This window comes from Oryzias melastigma, linkage group LG23 (assembly GCF_002922805.2).
Source record: "Oryzias melastigma strain HK-1 linkage group LG23, ASM292280v2, whole genome shotgun sequence".
Taxonomy (NCBI): Eukaryota; Metazoa; Chordata; class Actinopteri; order Beloniformes; family Adrianichthyidae; genus Oryzias; species Oryzias melastigma.
In genome coordinates, this window is record NC_050534.1 from 19964789 (window position 1) to 19984174 (window position 19386).

The window sequence follows — 19386 nt, forward strand, 5'->3', positions numbered from 1 at the left end:
TAAGAATTTTATCTTTTTAGTCAAATTAAGCCAAACTAATGACAGTTTTTGCTCCTTTTGTTTGACTAACTGCACTGAAACAAAAGAAACTTTGATGATTCTTTTTTTCAAAATACAGTTTTAACTCAAAAGTTTAGCAAATCCTGTCTTTGTTAAACCTCAAATTAAAAAAAATAAGAAAATAAAAGAGCAAATTAAGAACAAAAATGAAAAACTGACAGCAGAAACCACAGAAATTAAGTTTCAGTTTAAGTTTTATTTATTTATATAGCGCCTTCAAATGGCCATTGGCCAAACAAGGCTCTGTACATTAATATAACAATAAAAAACAACAGTTAAGATATTAAAAAACAGTTAAAAATAAACTTAAGAGTAAAAACATATAAATAAGTTTCATAAAAGCGTAAAAACACCAGATAAAAACAAGGATAAAACAGTAGAACAATAAAACACACCAGCAGAGTCTCATGTCGTGTCAAATGCCTGGCGGTAAAAATGGGTTTTAAGAAGTGTTTTAAAAATTCAAAGATTTCTCTTCCCTGCTACATCATATTTTCCGTCAAACTCCATTTTTTTACGGTACAAAATGTTGAAATGTCTGAAGGTGTTTTTGAAATCCAACCGCCTCTCAGGTCACCAACTACCTGAACTGGGTTGTGAGGAACCTGGCGGACCTGGAGGTCCAGATGGCGGCGGTGAAGAAGATCAACAGCTTCCTGGGAACGGAGTCGGAGAACTACGAGGGATCGATGGGTAACGTCACATCCATTCGCTTTTTCACCTTCAGTTACAACTTTTAAAACATCTAGAGTTGTAAAAATAAAGATTCACTGACAGTGAGTTATTTTTAGAACATAAATGTGATAAACGAGGGAACTCTGTTGCATTTCGCGAATAACGTGGGATCATGCTAACTCAGTGTCACCTGAAACATCTGATACCTGAGCGTGAGTCCAGAGTAATCCCTCCGGATCGTCTCGCCGCAGACGCCGCCCAGGTTCCTCTGGACTGGCCTCAGGACGGCGAGATCAAGATCCAGGGTTTGTGCGTCCGCTACGACCCTTTGCTAAAGCCGGTCCTCAAACACGTCAACGCCTACATCAAACCCGGTCAGAAGGTAATTAGCAGCACGCCGTGAAGGCCGTGCAGTAGCAGTCATGTGAGAGCCAGTGGGCGGAGCTTGTTGTGTCATTGTTTTTGTCAAACGTACAGGGTAAATGTGCGTCCTAACCAGTTCAGTGTGGAGCTGTGGGTAAACATGGGTCGTGTAGCGTGAGGGCGCGAGTTATACAGCAGCTGGTTCTTCACACCGTGTTGGAGGGAACGGCGGGCCTCAAGTCGCACCGCCGTGGAAACGTCTTCTGCTGCGCCGCAGAAAGGGAAAGCAGTCAGATCTCAAACAGATTCCTCCTCGCCGCTGACGCCTTACATGGTCCTGAGATCTGATGATTAAACGCTTCTCTGTTGAGGTCAGAGGTCAGAGCAGATGGAGAGTTTCTGATCTGCTTTGAAGGTTCTGGGTTAGATATATTATCACAATTCAGAGCCAAGAAAACGTCCTCAACTCTAAAAGTCCAGATTATTTTTTTTTAAGTTTTCCTGTCATATACAACAATGTCAACAAAACTTCGTAGTTTTACACCTGAGACTCACCTGAGATTCACTCTATTTAAGAATGTCAGCAACATTAATTCTTTGTTGTCCACTCTTACTTTATGAATAAAGTTTGATTCGAATATAGTAATAAAGCCTTTTTTACATTAGAAAATACTTTTACATTAAAAAGAAATTATGAAAAACAAATATATATCATTCAACACATTATGGACTTTATATTAAATAATAATATAAAGTGATTGATTTATGTTTTTAAAAATAAAAGAAAAGAAATAGATTTTTCAATTTACAGAAAATAGTTTTATATCAGTAGTTTATGCACAAAATTCCTCCAAATTTCAAAATAAGAGCTTTTAAACATTTCAATGTAAATTTCAACCTGCAGCTCAAACTTTAGTAAAATTTACTCTGCATAGAATAATTTTATATCAGTAGTTTTATATACAAAAATGCCTCAGAATTTCAAAATAAAAGCTTTTTTGAGGACAAACTTCGACCTCCAGCTCAAACTTTAGTGAAATTTGTTCATTTTTCAGCGCAAAAAACTTTTATATCAGTAGTTTTATTCACAAAAGCACTTCAGAAGTCCAAAATTTTTGAACATCTCAAGGTAAACTTGCAGATCAATTGAGTGAAATTAGTTTATTTTTCTGCAGAAAAAAATGTATATCCGTAGTTTTATTAAGAAAAATACCTCAGAATTTCAAAACAAAAGCTTTTTTGAACATTCACTGTAAGTTTCAACCTGTACATAGAACCTTAGTGAAATCTGTTAGTTTTTGTGCACAAAAAACTTTTGTATCTGTAGTTTTGTTCACATAATACCACAGAATTTCAAAATAAGATCTTTTTAGAAGACAAACTTTACCCTGCAGCTCAAACTTTAGTGAAGTTTGCTATTTTTTCTTCAGAAAAGCTTTCAGATTTTTTTTTTCTCGCAAAACTGGCTCAGAATTTCAAAATAAAAGCTTTTTTAAACATTTTGTGCAAAACATTTCGGCCTGCAGCTCAAACTCTTGTTTATTTTTCTGCTGAAAATAATTTTATACCAGTAGTTTAATTAACAAAATGCCTCAGAATTTCAAAATAAGAGCTTTTTTGAAGACAAACTTCATCCTGCAGCTCAAACTTTAGTAAAATTTGTTAATTTTTCAGCAGAAAAAACTTTTCTATCAGTCGTTGTATTTATAAAATGCTTCAGAATTTCAAAATAAGAGCTTTTTTTGAAGACAATCTTTGACCACCTGCTCAAACTTTAATTAAATGTGTTCATTTTCCTTCAAAAATACTTTTATATCAGAAGTTTTATTCACAAAACTGGCTCAGCATTTCAAAATAAAAGCTTTTGAAGAAAAACTTCGGCCTGCAGCTCAAACTTTAGTGAAATTTACAAGTACGTTGGAGGATCTCCAGAGAAGGTTTTCTCTGAATTCTCATCTGTCCTCTGTTGACCTGCTCTCACTCAGGCGTGTCTTGTCTCACGGCGGTGTGACTTCGCTCTCATAATCTCTTCCTCCTCCGTCAGGTGGGAATCTGTGGTCGCACCGGCAGCGGGAAGTCTTCGCTGTCGCTGGCCTTTTTCAACATGGTGGACATTTTTGAAGGTGGGTCAGTCTCTCTCTCCTCAGGGACTCTTGCCAAAGCCCCGCCCCTTCTGCTGCTTTTATCTTTGGTCTCATCGTTTTCACACAGTGCGATTGTCTTTGAGGTTCTTTGGGTTCTTTATCGTGAAGAATGAGCAATATAAAACACTTAAAAGCTCAAAAAGTTTTTTTTTTCATGGTATGGCCCCTTTAAAACTTTATCAAGTCTTCGTGGTTAGAGGAACGAGGGATAAAAATGTTAGGTCTGCTAAAGAGAAATGATGGCTTCATCCTTTCTCTCCAGAATGTTCTCATTTCCAAACATCTACCACGCAGACATCACTGCAGTGCTGTGTTTATGTTGGAGCGTCGGCCTCACGCTCAGCCTCTTAAAACACTCCTGCAGGTCTGTTTGAAAAGATCGGTGGTGTCTTTGTTCTTCTGAAAGGATTAAAACCACAAAAGACTTCATCTTTTACTTAGGAGCTCCTTCCACATCTCTGAGTGACGTTCCTCCATGACGGCAGCATTTAGTAAAACCTTAAAACGGTCTCGTTACATTAGAGGGTCACAGTCGGAGCGTTTCTGTTTTTGCTCTGCAGAATGATGGACGCTCCCGGGCAGATTATACAGGGATGGGATTACGCAGTCACTTTTTCCATTCACACGTTCTCACAGCTGGGCAGTTGTTTCATGTAACCATAAATTCAGGCCTTTGGTGTCAGAAGCTTCTCCTTATAAAGCAGCAAAATAAAGTCTCTGGACGGCGAATCTCACCGTCTGAGGGAGACGTTTCTCAAGAAAACATTCAAGTGTTTTAGTTTTGGAATCTCTATTATGAGGTGAACACTTTTAGCCAAATATTAAACTAGTAATGAAACTAAAATAGCAGTAAAATGAAGTTCATATAATTATTATAGTATATTATTAAGTTTCCTGGCAAGTCCATGAAACCCAGTTTGCATTCTTTAAATCGGTGGTCCTCATCCCCCGGGCCATGGACCAGTGCCGGTTCGTGGGTCACTAGGTACCGGACCGGAGACAGAAAAAAAAAATTAGAAGCGTAAACTTATATTGTTTCCGTTTAGTTTATTTTCTGATCCTGAGGGAAGTTTTATTTTATGAAACTGTCGAATTCTGTTCACAACATCCGTCTTGGTCATGTGACTTACCTGGGTTGCTAAGATAGTAGCCCAACGCTAACAAGAACCAAAAAATAAAATGTATTTTGAAAGTTTCTTTGGGGGGAAAAGAGCCAGTGAGGAAACAGAAGAAGAGCCTTCGACTTCAAAGAAGAACTAGATATATAACATTACCTGTGATAGTGCTAGTGTGAATGCTGTAAGCTGAATTTAGCCACTGAAGATGCTAGTGCTGATATTTAAAAAAAAAAGGCCTAAATTAGCCAAAGTAGCTAGCATGTAGCTGAAAAATGAGCTTAGCTCCAAAATAGCCAAAAAAAAAAACAAAACAAAAAAATAAATAAACGGAAAAAAGCCTAAATTACCAGAAACAGCTACCATGTAACTGAAATATTAGCTAAACTGAAAAGTAACAAAATGAAAAAATGAAAAAAAAACTCCAAATTAGCCTAAAAAACTGAAAAAGCTTAAATTAGTCAAAAGAGCTATCATGTAGTGTAAATATTAGCTAAATTTCAAAATAGCCTTAAAAAAGGAAAAAAGTGTAAATTAGCCAAAACTGCTAGCATGTTGCATAAATAATAGCTAAACTCAAATTAGCCTAAAAACAAAAAAGTCTAAATTAGCCAAAACAGTTAGCATGTAGCTGACATATTAGCTCAACTCTTCATGTACTCATCTGTTCTCTCGTTTTTGCCTCTAGAGGTGGATGGTACGTCTTCTACGAGTTCAAACAGCTTCAGTCTGTCAGGTTTTATCAGACTTCAGATGTTTAAAACTCTGACTTTGAGACGTTTGTATTCTTCAGGAAAGATCATCATCGACGGGATCGACATCTTCAAGCTTCCTCTTCACACTCTCAGGTCTCGGCTCTCCATCATCCTGCAGGACCCGGTTCTGTTCAGTGGGTCCATAAGGTACCCAGTGTGTCTTTGTCCTGCCTCCACTGTTGACTTTGCTGTTCACTAAAGTCCCACTCCGATCATCTTTTGATCTATTTTCTTTGATTTTGATGAAGTTGTTTTAGCTTAAATAAAATAATGTGTTGTTTTCAAGGACATAGTTTCTACAGAGCGACAGGAGTTCATTAGAATTTTTTCAGAGTTTGTAGGCGGGACCATTGGCACAGGGAAACCCCACCCCCTTTTCCCCTCTCTGTTGCTGAGAGCTCTCGGCTTACACGCTAGCTAACAGCCCCATCTCACCCCTAAGCTAACATTAGTGGTGCAGCAAAAATGTTTAGCACTCTGGAAACAATCCAGACAGTTTTAAACCGGATTCCAGCTCAGACCAGGAAAACAAAGACAAACATGGATGATTAATCATAATGCAAAATGTGATTAATCATGATAAAAAAATATGATTATTCATGATAAAAAAATATGATTATTCATGAAAAAAATTATGATTATTCATGAAAAAAATGTGATTATTCATAATAAAAATGTGATTATTTATGATAAAAATATGATTAGTCATGATAAAAATCGATTATTCACAATAAAATTGTGATTATTCATGATAAAAATATGATTATTCATGATAAAATTATGATTATTCATGATAAAAATGTGATTATTCATAATAAAAATATAATTATTCATGATAAAATTATGATTACTCATGATAAAATTATGATTATTCATGATAAAAATGTGATTATTCATAATAAAAATATGATTATTCATGATAAAATTATGATTATTCATGATGAAAATTGTGATTAATCGGCATTGATTTTTATCAATTGAAAGCACTAATTAAAATACAAAATTTTAAAAGTCCCCTTTTTTATTTATTTTTTTAAACTTTTTTAAAGGTTTTTTAAGTGTCTTAATGGACCTAAACCTTTAAGGACTTTTTTTTGCAAAGCTGGAAAGCTGCGGACTCTGGAAGTCACTTCCTGCTGATCTGAAGTCTTGGACCAGTTTTTAAAAAAACTAAGTATCATTCTCTTAAATTAACTATTCATCTTATTGTTATTCTTTTACTCTGTGTAAAAACTCCATCTCGGGACAAATTAACTCCTGATATGAGCATCACGGCGTGCTGCTTTGGTGTATGTCTATGTTTTTGTATGGAATAAACTCACTCTAATTCCTACAGGTAAAAATAAACTCCAGTAAATTCTTTGTTTTTATAAGGTCTTAATGTACATTTCAATGTTAAGGTTATATATTCTTGTGCCTAAAAACACAATAGTTTGTCAGATTTCCATCTGCTGATTCAGCTCTCCCGTCCCTGAAGGGAAATCCTCTTCGCTAAAACGTTGGCCGTATTTCGCCGCCCGGTCACATGACGGCGGTTTTCCCAGCTGCGGGATAAACAGACAGGAACGCAGTGGGAAATGTGGCTCCGTGCTCGCCTGACTCTCGTCACGAACGTCACACGCGGGGAGATGAAGGACCCGGCGAGCTCCTCGTCTTCTTTCACACACACTCCCAACCTCTGTGTTTGTGTTAGCAGATAATAACACGTCTCTCTGTTTGTTACAAGAGCCAGAGAGCATGTGAGTTTGTTTGGACAGGATGATTGTGTGCGACGCAAAAGTCCGTGTTGGAGTTTGTTTATGTGAACGTAAGCCGGTCGACACGGAGCGACGGCTGTTTTCTTAGATGTTCTGACCCAGTTTGAGCTGCAGTTTTACCTCCTTACCATCACAGATCTTCTGTTTCATGATTCCCTTCAGTCCGAGCGCTTTTCCTCAGTCAATCCTGTTATCTCATCTTTATTTTCTTAAACATTTAGCAAATAACGTACAGAAATATTTTGACATATTGATTTATTTTTGGACTTTGCTTGAAAATCCGAAGATCTGTTAACCGTTTGGTCTTTCTTGTCAAACATATAAGTCTTTAAATTACCATCAAAACAAATGAATTGGATGTTTGTGTTTCAGATTTAATCTGGATCCGGAGAGGGAGTGCAGTGACGACCGCCTGTGGGAGGCGCTAGAGATCGCTCAGCTGAAGAACATGGTCAAAGCTCTTCCTGGCGGCCTCGGTAACCGAATGAAAAAGCTCATCCCTGTGGTCCCTCGCCATAACGTAGATTTTTGAGTACAATATTGCCTGAATTTGACATTTTTTCTAACCGTGTCCTGCATCGGTTTTGTGTTTAGACGCGGTGGTGACTGAAGGAGGAGAGAACTTCAGCGTCGGTCAGAGGCAGCTCTTCTGTCTGGCCCGAGCTTTTGTCAGGAAGAGCAGCATCCTCATCATGGACGAAGCCACAGCATCCATAGACATGGCGACGGTGAGTCGCGCTAAGGAGCTCTTTTCTTCCCTTTGGTGCGCTCCGAACCACAGAAGTTTAAATTTAAATGTAATTAATGACTTTATGTTGTAGTGTGACCTTTTTAAAGTTATAAAACCGCTGTTGTTATGTTTATTCAAGCGCTGGAAGCTCCACGCTAACGCTAGCGGACCGGCGATGTTGATGACGTCATTGAACTAAAGTCCGAAATATTAGACACCATTTTTTCATCACCCTCTGTTTGGAGCAAGCACGGAGGGATAAACGAAGGGGGAGGGCTATAGGAAGAATTCGGATCAGGTCTTAATATATAGCATTACCTGCAATAATGCTAGTGTGAATGCTGTGAGCTGAATTTGACCACTGAAGATGCTGAAATTTATAACTAAAAACGCTGAAAGAAATAACTGAAAACACTAAGGCTGATAGCTAGCTAAAATATTAGCGACATGCCAAATTAGCCTAGAAAACTGAAAAAAAAATCTAAATTAGCCAAAATAGATAGCAGTTCGCTGAAATATTTGCCAAACTCTTAATTAACCTTAAAAAACTGGTAAAATGTCTAATTTAGCCAAAACGGCTAGCATAAGGCTAAAATATAAACTTAACTAAAAATAGCTGAAAAAAATGTGAAAAAGCCAAAATTTCCAAAACAGCTTGCATGTAGCTGAAATATTAGCTGAACTTCAAATTAGCCCCAAAAACCTGATAAAATGTCTAATTTATCCAAAACAGCTAACATAAGGCTAAAATATTAGCTAAACTCAAAAATAGCTGAAAAAATTGAGAAAAAGCCAAAATTGCCAAAACAGCTTGCATGTAGCTGAAATATTAGCTAAACTCCAAATTAGCCCCAAAACCTGGTAAAATGTCTAATTTAGCCAAAACAGCTAGCATAAGGCTAAAATATTAGCTAAACTCAAAAATAGCTGAAAAAATTGAGAAAAAGCCAAAATCGCCAAAACAGTTAGCATGTAGCTGAAATATTAGCTAAGTGGTTCTTGATCCGCGTTTTTGATGGTGTGTGGGGGGCCGGGCCAAATGTGGAGGCGGGCCTGATCCGGCCCACGGGCCATAGTTTGCTTTAAAGTATCTCCATGTTTGTGGGGAGCATGCTGTTTGAAGAAATGTAAGAAATTTTCATTTTAAAAATGAGGGAGAATCGTATAAAACTACAACAAGCTCAGAGACATGTCAGCCATGTTGTCCTGAAACATGGCTGACATATGGAGCCGCAGTCGCTTGCCTCGGCACTCTGGGCCGTGGACTGAAGTGCTCACTGTGTCCTCTCTCCCGTCCCGTGTTGGTAATCTGTTGCACTTCGTACAAAAACATAAATACGACAACCTGAGTCTTTTTTTCCCTTTTTTCCTTTTTAAACGAAAATTAAACATTCTATGGTTATTTTATTGTCTCTGCTAAGTTGTATCTCATTGTTTTCTGCCCTTTCCAATATGGCGTCGCTCTTCATGTATTTTGGACAATGCTAACAGGTTAGCGTAGCATCTCTAGCCGATATAACTCATTAGATTTAAGTTTATCCAGCAAATGTTTGTTCCTTACAAATATGACATCATAAAAAAACAGTATATTTGTTTCCAGAAGCTCCTCCCCTTTTTCTACACTTGTTTTGAGTTCATGAGACCTCAGTCTGACCTCCTTAGCTGCAGACGGAGCATGTTTGTCGTCCTCATTGATGGACGGTCTTGCGACAGCTCAGTCTGGAAGCTGTTCAGTAGGGAGGAATTTTCCAGATAGACTGAAGGTAATCGGGTCTGTTAAAGGTTCTGGGTTGTTCTGGAGGTGACCTTTGACCCTCTCAGGGTTCCTCGCCCGCTAACCTTGTTTTCTCTTCCACCGCTGCAGGAGAACATCTTGCAGAAGGTGGTGATGACGGCCTTTGCGGACCGGACGGTCGTTACGATCGCCGTAAGTCCTTGAAGGTGTCCGTGTGTTTCTGGAACAGGAAGTAGCGCCGATGCAAACCGGCAGAATCGGCCGGATCTTTGCATCGTTCCTGTAAACCAGACATCCCTCTTTAGTTTTCTTTTCCTGTTTTTTGCTTGAACAGTTGCTGTAAGTGACATGCAGTGGTGAAATGATCAAAATCAATCCTCTTCTTTGACTCACCGGCTTCCCTTTTTCCTCCTTCTGTGTCTGTGATCGTGTTTACGAACTGTTGTATCCTTCCCTCTCCATCTTCCTCTGTATTCACCCCGTCGTCCTGCGTCTCCCCCCGCCCCGCACCAGCACCGAGTGTCCTCTATCTTGGACGCCGAGCAGGTGCTGGTCTTCTCCTCAGGGATCTTGGTGGAAAATGACTCGGCTCCCAGCCTGCTAGCACAGGAGGAGAGCCTCTTCAGTGTGCTAGTGAGGACTCACAAGTAGACCCGGATCGGCTCGGACCGCTTCGGCTCGGCCAGGACCCCTTCCTGTCCTCCTCCTTTGTGTTTTACTGTCCCGCTTGTCCTGGCTGAGCCCGAGCCGGAGTCTGAGTCTGGGTCTGCTGAAGCCTTTCTGCCCCTGGCAGCCTGGTTGGTACCAAACTAACTTCTGCATGCTCTTTCATTCTCTGCTCCAGATTTAAGATGATTAGACTGTAAAGACCCACTCATGAAAACTATGATTTTAACTTGTTCTTGTGTCTGATGATGGAGGACGTATATAAAGAAAATGTTGTCATGGGATCCATTTTTTGTGCTATTAATTTGTTTTAACTGTAAATATTTTTAAGCTAAAATTGCTGTAAAAAGCCTCAGTTATTTTTAAAGGGTCAAAATAATTGTTTCAGAGTTTATCATATGTTATAAATTACCGTTGGAACACAAAAACAAATTATTTATGACATATGAATTATTTTCGTGAGTTTTTTTGCTACCCAGAAGTAAAACACCTCTATCTCTGAGGGACCGCCTATCGGTGTGTGGGTGCCGCCCATTTCATGATGTCATCATAGACCCAGCCTCAACAGCGTGTCTGCGTTCCGCCACAAAAAAACAAACAACATCCGAACTTAAGGACATCCGAAATATGGATGTGCATACCGTATATTTGGCTTTAGTTCTCATCCCTACACAGGCTGAGCTACCAGAGCGAAGTTAATAGCTAATCAGCTGCTAGCTGAGCTGCAAAGTTAGCGGCTGCTCACTTTTAGCTGAGCGATTAAGTTAGCGTCTGATCATCTTTAGCTAATAAGTGAAGTTAGCAACAGATCATTGCTAGCTGACCTGTGAAGTTATTGGCTGATTACCGCTAGTTGAGCGGCGAAGTTAGTAGCTAATCAGCTGCTAGCTGCGAAGTTAGCGGCTGATCATCTTTAGCAAAGCAGCGAAGTTAGCGGATGAACAACCCTAACTGTGTGACGAAGTTAGCAGTAGCAAACTGCTAGCTAAGTGACGAAGTTAGCGGCTGCTAGCTGAGTGGCGAAGTTGGCGGCTGCTAACTGCTAGCTGAGTGGCGAAGTTACCGGCTGCTAGCTGAGTGGTGAAGTTAGCGGCTGCTAACTGCTAGCTGAGTGACGAAGTTAGCGGCTGCCAACTGCTAGCTAAGTGACGAAGTTAGCGGCTGCTAGCTGAGTGACGAAGTTAACGGCTGCTAACTGCTAGCTGAGTGACGAAGTTAGCGGCTGCCAACTGCTAGCTAGTTAGCGGCTGCTAACTGCTAGCTGAGTGACGAAGTTAGCGGCTGCCAACTGCTAGCTAAGTGACAAAGTTAGTGGCTGCTAGCTGAGTGACGAAGTTAGCGGCTGCTTGCTGAGTGGGGAAGTTAGCAGCTGCTAACTGCTAGCTGAGTGACGAAGTTAGCGGCTGCCAACTGCTAGCTAAGTGATGGAGTTAGCGGCTCCTAACTGCTAGCTGAGCGGCGAAGTAAGCGGCTGCTAGCTGAGTGACGAAGTTAGCGGCTGCTAGCTGAGCGGCGAAGTTAACGGCTGCTAGCTGAGTGACGAAGTTAGCCGCTGCCAACTGCTAGCTGAGTGGCGAAGTTAGCGGCTGCTAGCTGAGCGACGAAGTTAGCGGCTGCTAGCTGAGCGACGAAGTTAGCCGCTGCTAGTTGAGTGACGAAGTTAGCGGCTGCTAGCTGAGCGACGAAGTTAGCGGCTGCTAGCTGAGCGACGAAGTTAGCCGCTGCTAGCTGAGCGACGAAGTTAGCGGCTGCTAGTTGAGTGGCGAAGTTAGCAGCTGCTTACTGCTAGCTGAGTGACGAAGTTAGCGGCTGTCAACTGCTAGCTAAGTGACGTAGTTAGCGGCTGCTAACTGCTAGCTAAGTGACGAAGTTAGCGGCTGCCAACTGCTAGCTAAGTGACGAAGTTAGCGGCTGCTAGCTGAGTGACGAAGTTAACGGCTGCTAACTGCTAGCTGAGTGACGAAGTTAGCGGCTTCCAACTGCTAGCTAGTTAGCGGCTGCTAACTGCTAGCTGAGTGACGAAGTTAGCGGCTGCCAACTGCTAGCTGAGCGGCGAAGTTAGCGGCTGCTAGCGGAGTGACGAAGTTAGCGGCTGCTAGCTGAGTGGCGAAGTTACCCGCTGCCAACTGCTAGCTGAGTGGCGAAGTTAGCGGCTGCTAGCTGAGCGACGAAGTTAGCCGCTGCTAGTTGAGTGACGAAGTTAGCGGCTACTAGCTGAGCGAGGAAGTTAGCGGCCACTCAATGCTAGCTGAACTGTGAAGTTATCAGCTGATTTGTGTTAGCTTGGGGGCGGTGCTGGCAGCCCAGACTCTTCCTGAAAGGGGCGGTTCTCACTGACATCAATTCATCAGAACTTGCTCGTTTTTGTGGTTTTAGAAGGGCTGATTCTCGGAGCGCAATTTTTAGAGGATTACTCAGAAATGTTTGAAAAGATCAAAATACCACTTTGGGTTTTATATAGGAGGAGTTAACAGAATAATACACTTAAAAGCTCAAAAAGTGTTTTTCATGGTATAGACCCTTTAAATTCATGACATGGTGCAGTAAAAGATCAAATTACAACTTAAAAACTGACTTTATGAAGTCGACCTTTATTTTTAAACCAACAAGGGCTTTTTTCAATCTCGAGCAATTAAAAAACCAGTAGGAACCCTTTCTTTAAAAATCCAAAAAATATTTCCCACAAACTTCTTATTAAAACCATAATTCATGTTGACAAACATTTATTGAGAGAAAATGTTTGCAATGTTCTAGGATATTTGATCTGGTGGTACCAAAAGCCACCAAATAAACCTCCGTGTGATCCATCAGGGAGTCGTGTTGTGTGTGAAGCCGGCCTGAGGCGTGGACGCTCACGCCGTGTTGTGTTGTGTGTCCGCAGCACCGAGTGCACACCATCCTCACGGCCGACCTGGTCATTGTGATGAAGCGAGGCAACATCGTGGAGTACGACAAACCCGAGACTCTGTTGGAGCAGGAGGACGGGATGTTCGCCTCCTTCGTCAGAGCCGACATGTAACCACGACGAACCGACTCGATGAATTCAACAAGAGCGACTCGAGCGGTCCAAGTTGGTCGGTTTGGTGTCTCGACTCAAACAAGAGAGTCAGAACCGTCCGCTCATCTGTTTTCTTCGGGTTCCGACTCTCCCTGCCAACAGGTGTGAGGTAGAAAGACTTTAGTGGAGCCAGGCTCCGTTTCCATGACAACAAGACCTGATAGAATCACGGTTCATCCTTCTGCTTCATGCTGGATTGGTCACAGGCTGCTGGAGCCTATCCCAACACGGTTCCTTCTGGACAAGCCGGCCCCGGTTCGGTTCTCTTCCATCCGGAGCGTGGAATGGAGCACTCACAGCAGCCAAACAAACCATTTTTAGGATTCATGGAACACGTTTAGGAAGACTTAAATTCTTAATAGAAAGTGATTCCAGTGACAAAATGAAAAATACGTAACAAACAAATGTTTTCTTGCCACTTTTACGGCATTTCATGGGTATTTTTTGGCGCAAAAACAGCCCCACTGTTTAAAACATGGCAGTGGTAGCATCATGATAAGGAACTTTTTAGGTTCTTCGTTCAAAAATGGTTTGAAGTTCAGGATGAGTGTCCGAAGAGAAGAACCACCAGAAGAGGGCGCTGTTGAAAGTGAAAACAAGTTTACTCGACATTTCCGGATTGATCGTAACGGTTTAAAGATCTTAAAGATTTGAATGTTTTAGGTCAAAAACACAGTTTTAGCTTCTTATCGTTGGTCGACTTGAAGCTTCGACACAAGTCGTGAAAAATTTTTGTACAGTTTATATGAAGTTTACTGAAGATTCACCTCTTAAACTTCAGCCAAATCACTCCGATGACGAGAAGTTAGTGTATGAGACAGAATAAGGGGGTGGAGTCACCGCCGGCGTGTTTAGATTTGGTTTTGTTGTGGAAATTGTGACGTAGCTTCAAGCAGAAAGTTCTACAGATAGGATTTAAGAATTTTGTAAAAAAGTTTCTAACCGTTTATTCGTTCATATCGATTCACGTTATGCAATAATGAGGACACATGGGGGGCGGGGTCACTGAAACTTTTACTTTTCTTTTTTAAATGTACTTATTTTATGGTCAATTTGTGCCGCAGAAGCAAAACTGATGAAATGACAAGAATGTTGAAGAGTTTAAACTTTAAGAATTTAAGGTGGAAAGACGACAACACAGTTTGTGGATGAATCACGTAAAACTGTTCAAAATAAACCAACTCCCAACATTTAAATACATTAAACCTTTTTTTGACCCATTTTCAAACTCAAACTTTACACTTTCATCATTTAAAATACTCCTTCAAATTAAAAGCACCTGGAAACAATTATAAATTAAATATTTTGGATCATAGAAATTTAAAACAATAAAGAAATTTGTTTTATTGATGATTTTTCTGCATGTAAACTTATTTCCTGTTTGGAATCTCTTGTTTTGAACTCAGTAAAATAAACTTTTTTTGTTTTTTGCCACAAAACTGGTTTGATTACCCTTTAACTTAACAGATTTTAAAAAAAATAAAAGTACCTCCATTTTTGAGGATTTTCTGCTCGCAAAAAATGACTTTTTTAATCTCTCATCATTAAATGTCTGTTTATGAAACGGTAAAATAATCAAACATACATTAACAAATATTAGACATATCAAATATTCTAATGTGACTTTTTATGAGAAGTTTCCAGTTCTACTGTTAAAGACGTATAGAAGTAGCTGCGTTAGCTGGGATAACTAAATTAGCAGCGTTAGCGGTATTAGCTGATTTAGTTCGGTAAGCTACGTTTACTGAATTAGCTCCATTAGCTGCATTAGCTAAACAAGCCGCGGTAGTAGAACCAGCTCAATTAGCTGCGTTAGCTGCATTAGCTGCATTAGCTCTGTTAGCTTCTAGCTTTATTAAAATAAATAGTAAAACCGCCTTAAGACTGAGAATCCTTATCATATCTGAGTGTCATTATGCGGAAGAAACTGTTCTTCGTTTGTTGTTTTTTCCCCATGATTCCCGGAACTGGTGCTAAAATTTGACGGCAGAAGCGGCACGCGGTTAGCAACTTAAAAAATAACGTGATTATTCAAGGAAGTCGCACGCCAAAAAAGTACACCACTGGCAGAGTCACGAATTGTTACTATAAAGTTTTTGCCGCTCGTTGCCTTTGTGTCCTTAACCAAAAACTTTGTCAGACGCACAATGTTAGCTAGCAAATACAAAGAAGAGAGTGTGTCACGCTACTGCTAACAGATGTTAGCATTGGTAACTCCTCTCTTTATGGTATTTAACACATTAGGTGTCCATACACACTCCTGTGACTGACTGAATATAAATAAAATAAAACAGAACGGTCCAAAACGGTCAAGTTAGCTGTTTTAATTAGCCGCTAACTTGATAGCTAAAATTGTGGAAAAAGTAGAATAAAAATTGAGTTTGTAAGAAAAAAAATTCTTAACAAACTGAAAGAATATTCTAGAAAACCATCAGAAGAAACAGGATGTAAAAATACACACAAGGCAAACTTTCAAAATAAATCAAATGTTCAAAACGGTTAGCTGATTTAATTAGCCGCTATTTGACCGCTAAAATCCTAGAAAAAGTCAAACAAAATGTCTTCAATCTTAAATAAATTTCTGTATAACTGCCAACAGAAAACAGTAGTGACATAGTAACAGGAAGTAAAGGCAAACACAATGAAAACTTTCAAAATAAAACAGAACAGTCCAAAACTGTCAAGCTAGCGTTCTAATTAGCTGCTGTCTTGATGACTAAAATCTTAGAAAAAGTAGAATAAAAATCAAGTTTGTAGGAAAACAAATGTTCTAACAAACGGAAAGAACATTTTAGAAAACCTCCCACAGACACCAGGAGTGACATAATAACAGGAAATTAAAGTTAAAGCAATGTAAACTTTCAAAATAAAACACGTTTGTCCGAAATGGTCTAGTTAGCTTTTTTTATTAGCCGCTACGTTTGGTGCTAAAACCGCAGAAAAGGTCAAACAGAATCAAAGATTTCTTTAAAAAATTAACTGAAATAATGTTTTATACAATTGACAACAAAACACAGGAATGACATAGTAACAGGAAGTAAACATAAACCAAACTTTCAAAATAAAACAGGAGACTTAAAAGCTTGGAAAATTTCAACGTTGAAACAAGAATTATTATCTGTTTTTATTTGTATTTTTTATGTCTTAAAATGATAGAAAAGCATGAATGAGATTTTTTTTCAAGTTTTGTTAGAGCAGATAAATGTTTTGTCAGTTGTGTTTCTGTGACGTTAGTCCGAACACTGTAGGGCGCGGCGGCGGCGGCGAGGCCTGCTGCCGCTGAACCTGCTGTCTGTCTGCAGTCGTGCTTTGCTGAAATCTAAATGAACTTTCCTTCTGTGAGCTCCTGGAAGCTCCAGCTGTCTAACACAAACTATCTGATAAAATGCCTTTTACTCAAACTCTTCTACCATGAAAAGTCAAACTTTTTTATCTTTCAAGGCAGATTTTCTTAAAGGCTGTTGCTGCTTTTCATCTGAAAACAAACAACTTAAACTCTGGAAAAGTTTCTTCTCATTGTAGCAGCGAGTCTGAGTGTCTGTTAATGAAAACGAGCTTCATAAAGTAACTGCTTTTGTACTTTTGTGAGGTCATTATGTCTTTTTCTGATCAGCTTTTAGGAAAACGTGAATTATTAGAGCTGTGAAAACGTCATTTCTTTGCATTTTTGTCATCTAAAATGTAGTTTTTTTATTTATAATTTCCTTTCATGGTTTCTCTCAAAGCCTTCGTTTTGATGTGAGATTGTAATTACTCCCTTAAATCTATTAGCTGCTCAAGTCGCCCTGAACAGGAGCGACTGTTGGGAAAGTTTTCTTCCATCCCTCTTTACAAAAACATTTAAATTTAGACAATTTTGACGATTTTTATTAAAAAAAAAAAGAAGAAATCAAAGGACGGTTTGACCAGAACCATCATCAGCTGTGATTTGACGTCGTCCTGCTACAGAAAACTCAGACTGAGAACTTTCTTCCTCCGTCAGAATCGTCTGCACAGCACCCCCACACCATCACACTACCGCCTCCATTCCTGTCCGTGTTCCTGGTCTCATTCAATGCTGGGATTGGGTTGATATCTCAGACAAATCATGCACCAAATCCCTCATGGATGATGTACCTTGTTTTGAAAAAGCCCATATGGCGGCCATTTTTAAAGATGGCCGCCATACACTTAATTTTTACAGAAATATTTCATGTCACAACAATATTTTCTGTTGAAGTATAAAATCCAGTCCTTTACCTGGAGTGTATCCTACAGAACACATACATGTATATAAATCAGATACATTTAAAATCTTGGATTCTCTTGTGACTGATGTACTTTTTCAGAATCAGGAGATCCTAAAGTAAATTTGAGCCACATCTGGTTCTTGTACCACAAAATGAACAAATCTTTTAATATCTGGCTCCACTTTTTTGCTTGATCATTTTCTTGTGATAATGACATAATATCTCGTTTTCTTGAAAAGAACGAGATATTATCTTGTAATAATTAATCAAACTCGTAATATCTTGTTATTATCAGATATTATTATTGGATTTAATCATTAGATATTATCTCGTAATAACGAGATAATCAATAACGAGAATGAAGTGTCCCCCTCTCCCTTCATGCACAGAGACGCAGAGACTTTACCAGTTTTAAGTCTTTTTATTTTGTGGTAAACAACAAAAATAGTAAAAGAACACTCCACTAAAATAGTTTTTTGTCAATTTTTTATTTTTAGTGGATCTACGCTCCTCAAACGCCTGATGTCCAGAGTTCAGTGAACGCACCATGCAGAAATGCTCCGGGGTTCTGTCATTTCACCTGTTTGTTTGGGGACATAAAGGGAGGGGCCTGATGGATGTGATGGAATTAAGACCTTTAAAGAGTGTAGATCCATTAATAGGTAAAAATAGACTAAAATATGACATTTGGGGAGTGTTTCTTCTTCTGTTTTTGTTGATAACTACGAACTAAAGGATTTATAATTCCGTGTCTCAGTGTGGAAAAGAGAGAGGAGGATGCTTCATTCTTTGCTCTTAAATATTTTGTTATAACAAGAAAAAAAGTTTCTTTTCTCGTTGTTACGAAATCCAATTTTTCGTAATAACGAGAGAACGAAGTGACTAGATAATTGATCTCATTATAATTAGGAAACAAAGTTTGTTTTCTCGTTATTGCGACATAATGGATCGTTATAACAAGAAAGTGATCAAAAAACAAAAGTAGGACCGGCCGTAGTATCACGACAAGTCTAGCGATTCTTATCACGATATGTATCAGAACTATAGCAGAACAATTCTTTACTATTATAAAGAATAACTTTTAATACGCCTTTCATACTAATAAAACATCAAAATTAATTTTATTTCACGATCTTAATGTTAAACATCTCATACACAAGTTTCTTTTACCCATAAATCCATGCTGCTGTGGCTCTGGTTTGATTGGCTCAGTGAGTTAGTTAGCGGTCGAGGGTTCAGGTGGAAAGTCAGATGTTCAAAATTAATTAATTAAATATCATCTTGTCGTGATTTTAAATGGACACAAGTATTGCCAATGAAATATCGCGACATACCGATTTTTTTTCCCCGACGTCCCTAATTTAAATCCACAATTTAGAACGTGTAATCTGACATTTACCACAATTATTAATAAATAGTAGCACGATAGCGGTTTTTAAAGACCCGCTCCAATGAAAACTGTTGCATTTTTCTGATGATTATGAAAAGACAGAATTCGTCTTAAACTACGTTTGTGAGACGATTTCTCTGTGAGGATCTCTGAAGTCTCGACGTTTCATAAACATGAAAACAGCCTTTTTACTGTTTCTAATCCACACTGTGATTATGATGGATTATCAAAAAGTAAACCAGATTTTTAAGATAAACATTTAAGATTTGTGGTTTTTGATTTCTTTAACTCAAACCGTCTAATGAAGGTTTCCAGATTCCGTTTGTCTGGAAGCTGTTTTCTCTTTGAGTCTGTTTTAAATATTTAGTTTTATTTGTTTATCTTTCGGCTGTTTCATTCACTGCTTCTGTTCCGACTCGTTGATCATTTTTTTATCTTCCTCCTCCTCCTTTCTGTTTCCGTCTCGACATTCTTCATCCAGCTGGATTTTCTCGTCTTAAACACGTTTTAAAACGTAAAATGCGCCTTTTGCCGACTCTCAAGCATCAGCGCCAGCGTGCGGCTGGAGTCTTAATTTAGAGGAGCGGTGGAAACCTCCTCGTTTCTATGCACTTCTTCTTTCTCTCCTGACTGTTAACTTATCTTATCTTCAGCCTGTTTGCTAGAAATGTTTTTTTTATTCTGAGGAAATGCATATTTGAGAGGTTTT

General features: G+C 39.1%; 1 protein-coding gene across 7 annotated transcripts in view; it reads left to right on the plus strand.

The window, feature by feature from the left end:
* Positions 1-14254, plus strand: part of abcc9 (ATP-binding cassette, sub-family C (CFTR/MRP), member 9) — a 65830-nt gene extending 51576 nt beyond the window's left edge. For 3 of the 7 annotated variants that reach the window (XM_036210294.1, XM_036210295.1, XM_024283370.1), the window contains 8 exons: positions 633-753; positions 987-1117; positions 3143-3221; positions 5151-5259; positions 7242-7345; positions 7464-7597; positions 9464-9526; positions 12882-13019. In XM_036210294.1, coding sequence (XP_036066187.1) covers positions 633-753; positions 987-1117; positions 3143-3221; positions 5151-5259; positions 7242-7345; positions 7464-7597; positions 9464-9526; positions 12882-13019 — 879 coding nt within the window. Of the gene's footprint in view, positions 1-632; positions 754-986; positions 1118-3142; positions 3222-5150; positions 5260-7241; positions 7346-7463; positions 7598-9463; positions 9527-9847; positions 10132-12881 lie in introns of all 7 variants that reach the window. The other 4 variants (XR_002920479.2, XR_002920480.2, XM_036210293.1 and 1 more) reach the window with 2 other exon arrangements.
* The last annotated feature ends 5132 nt before the right edge of the window (positions 14255-19386 follow it).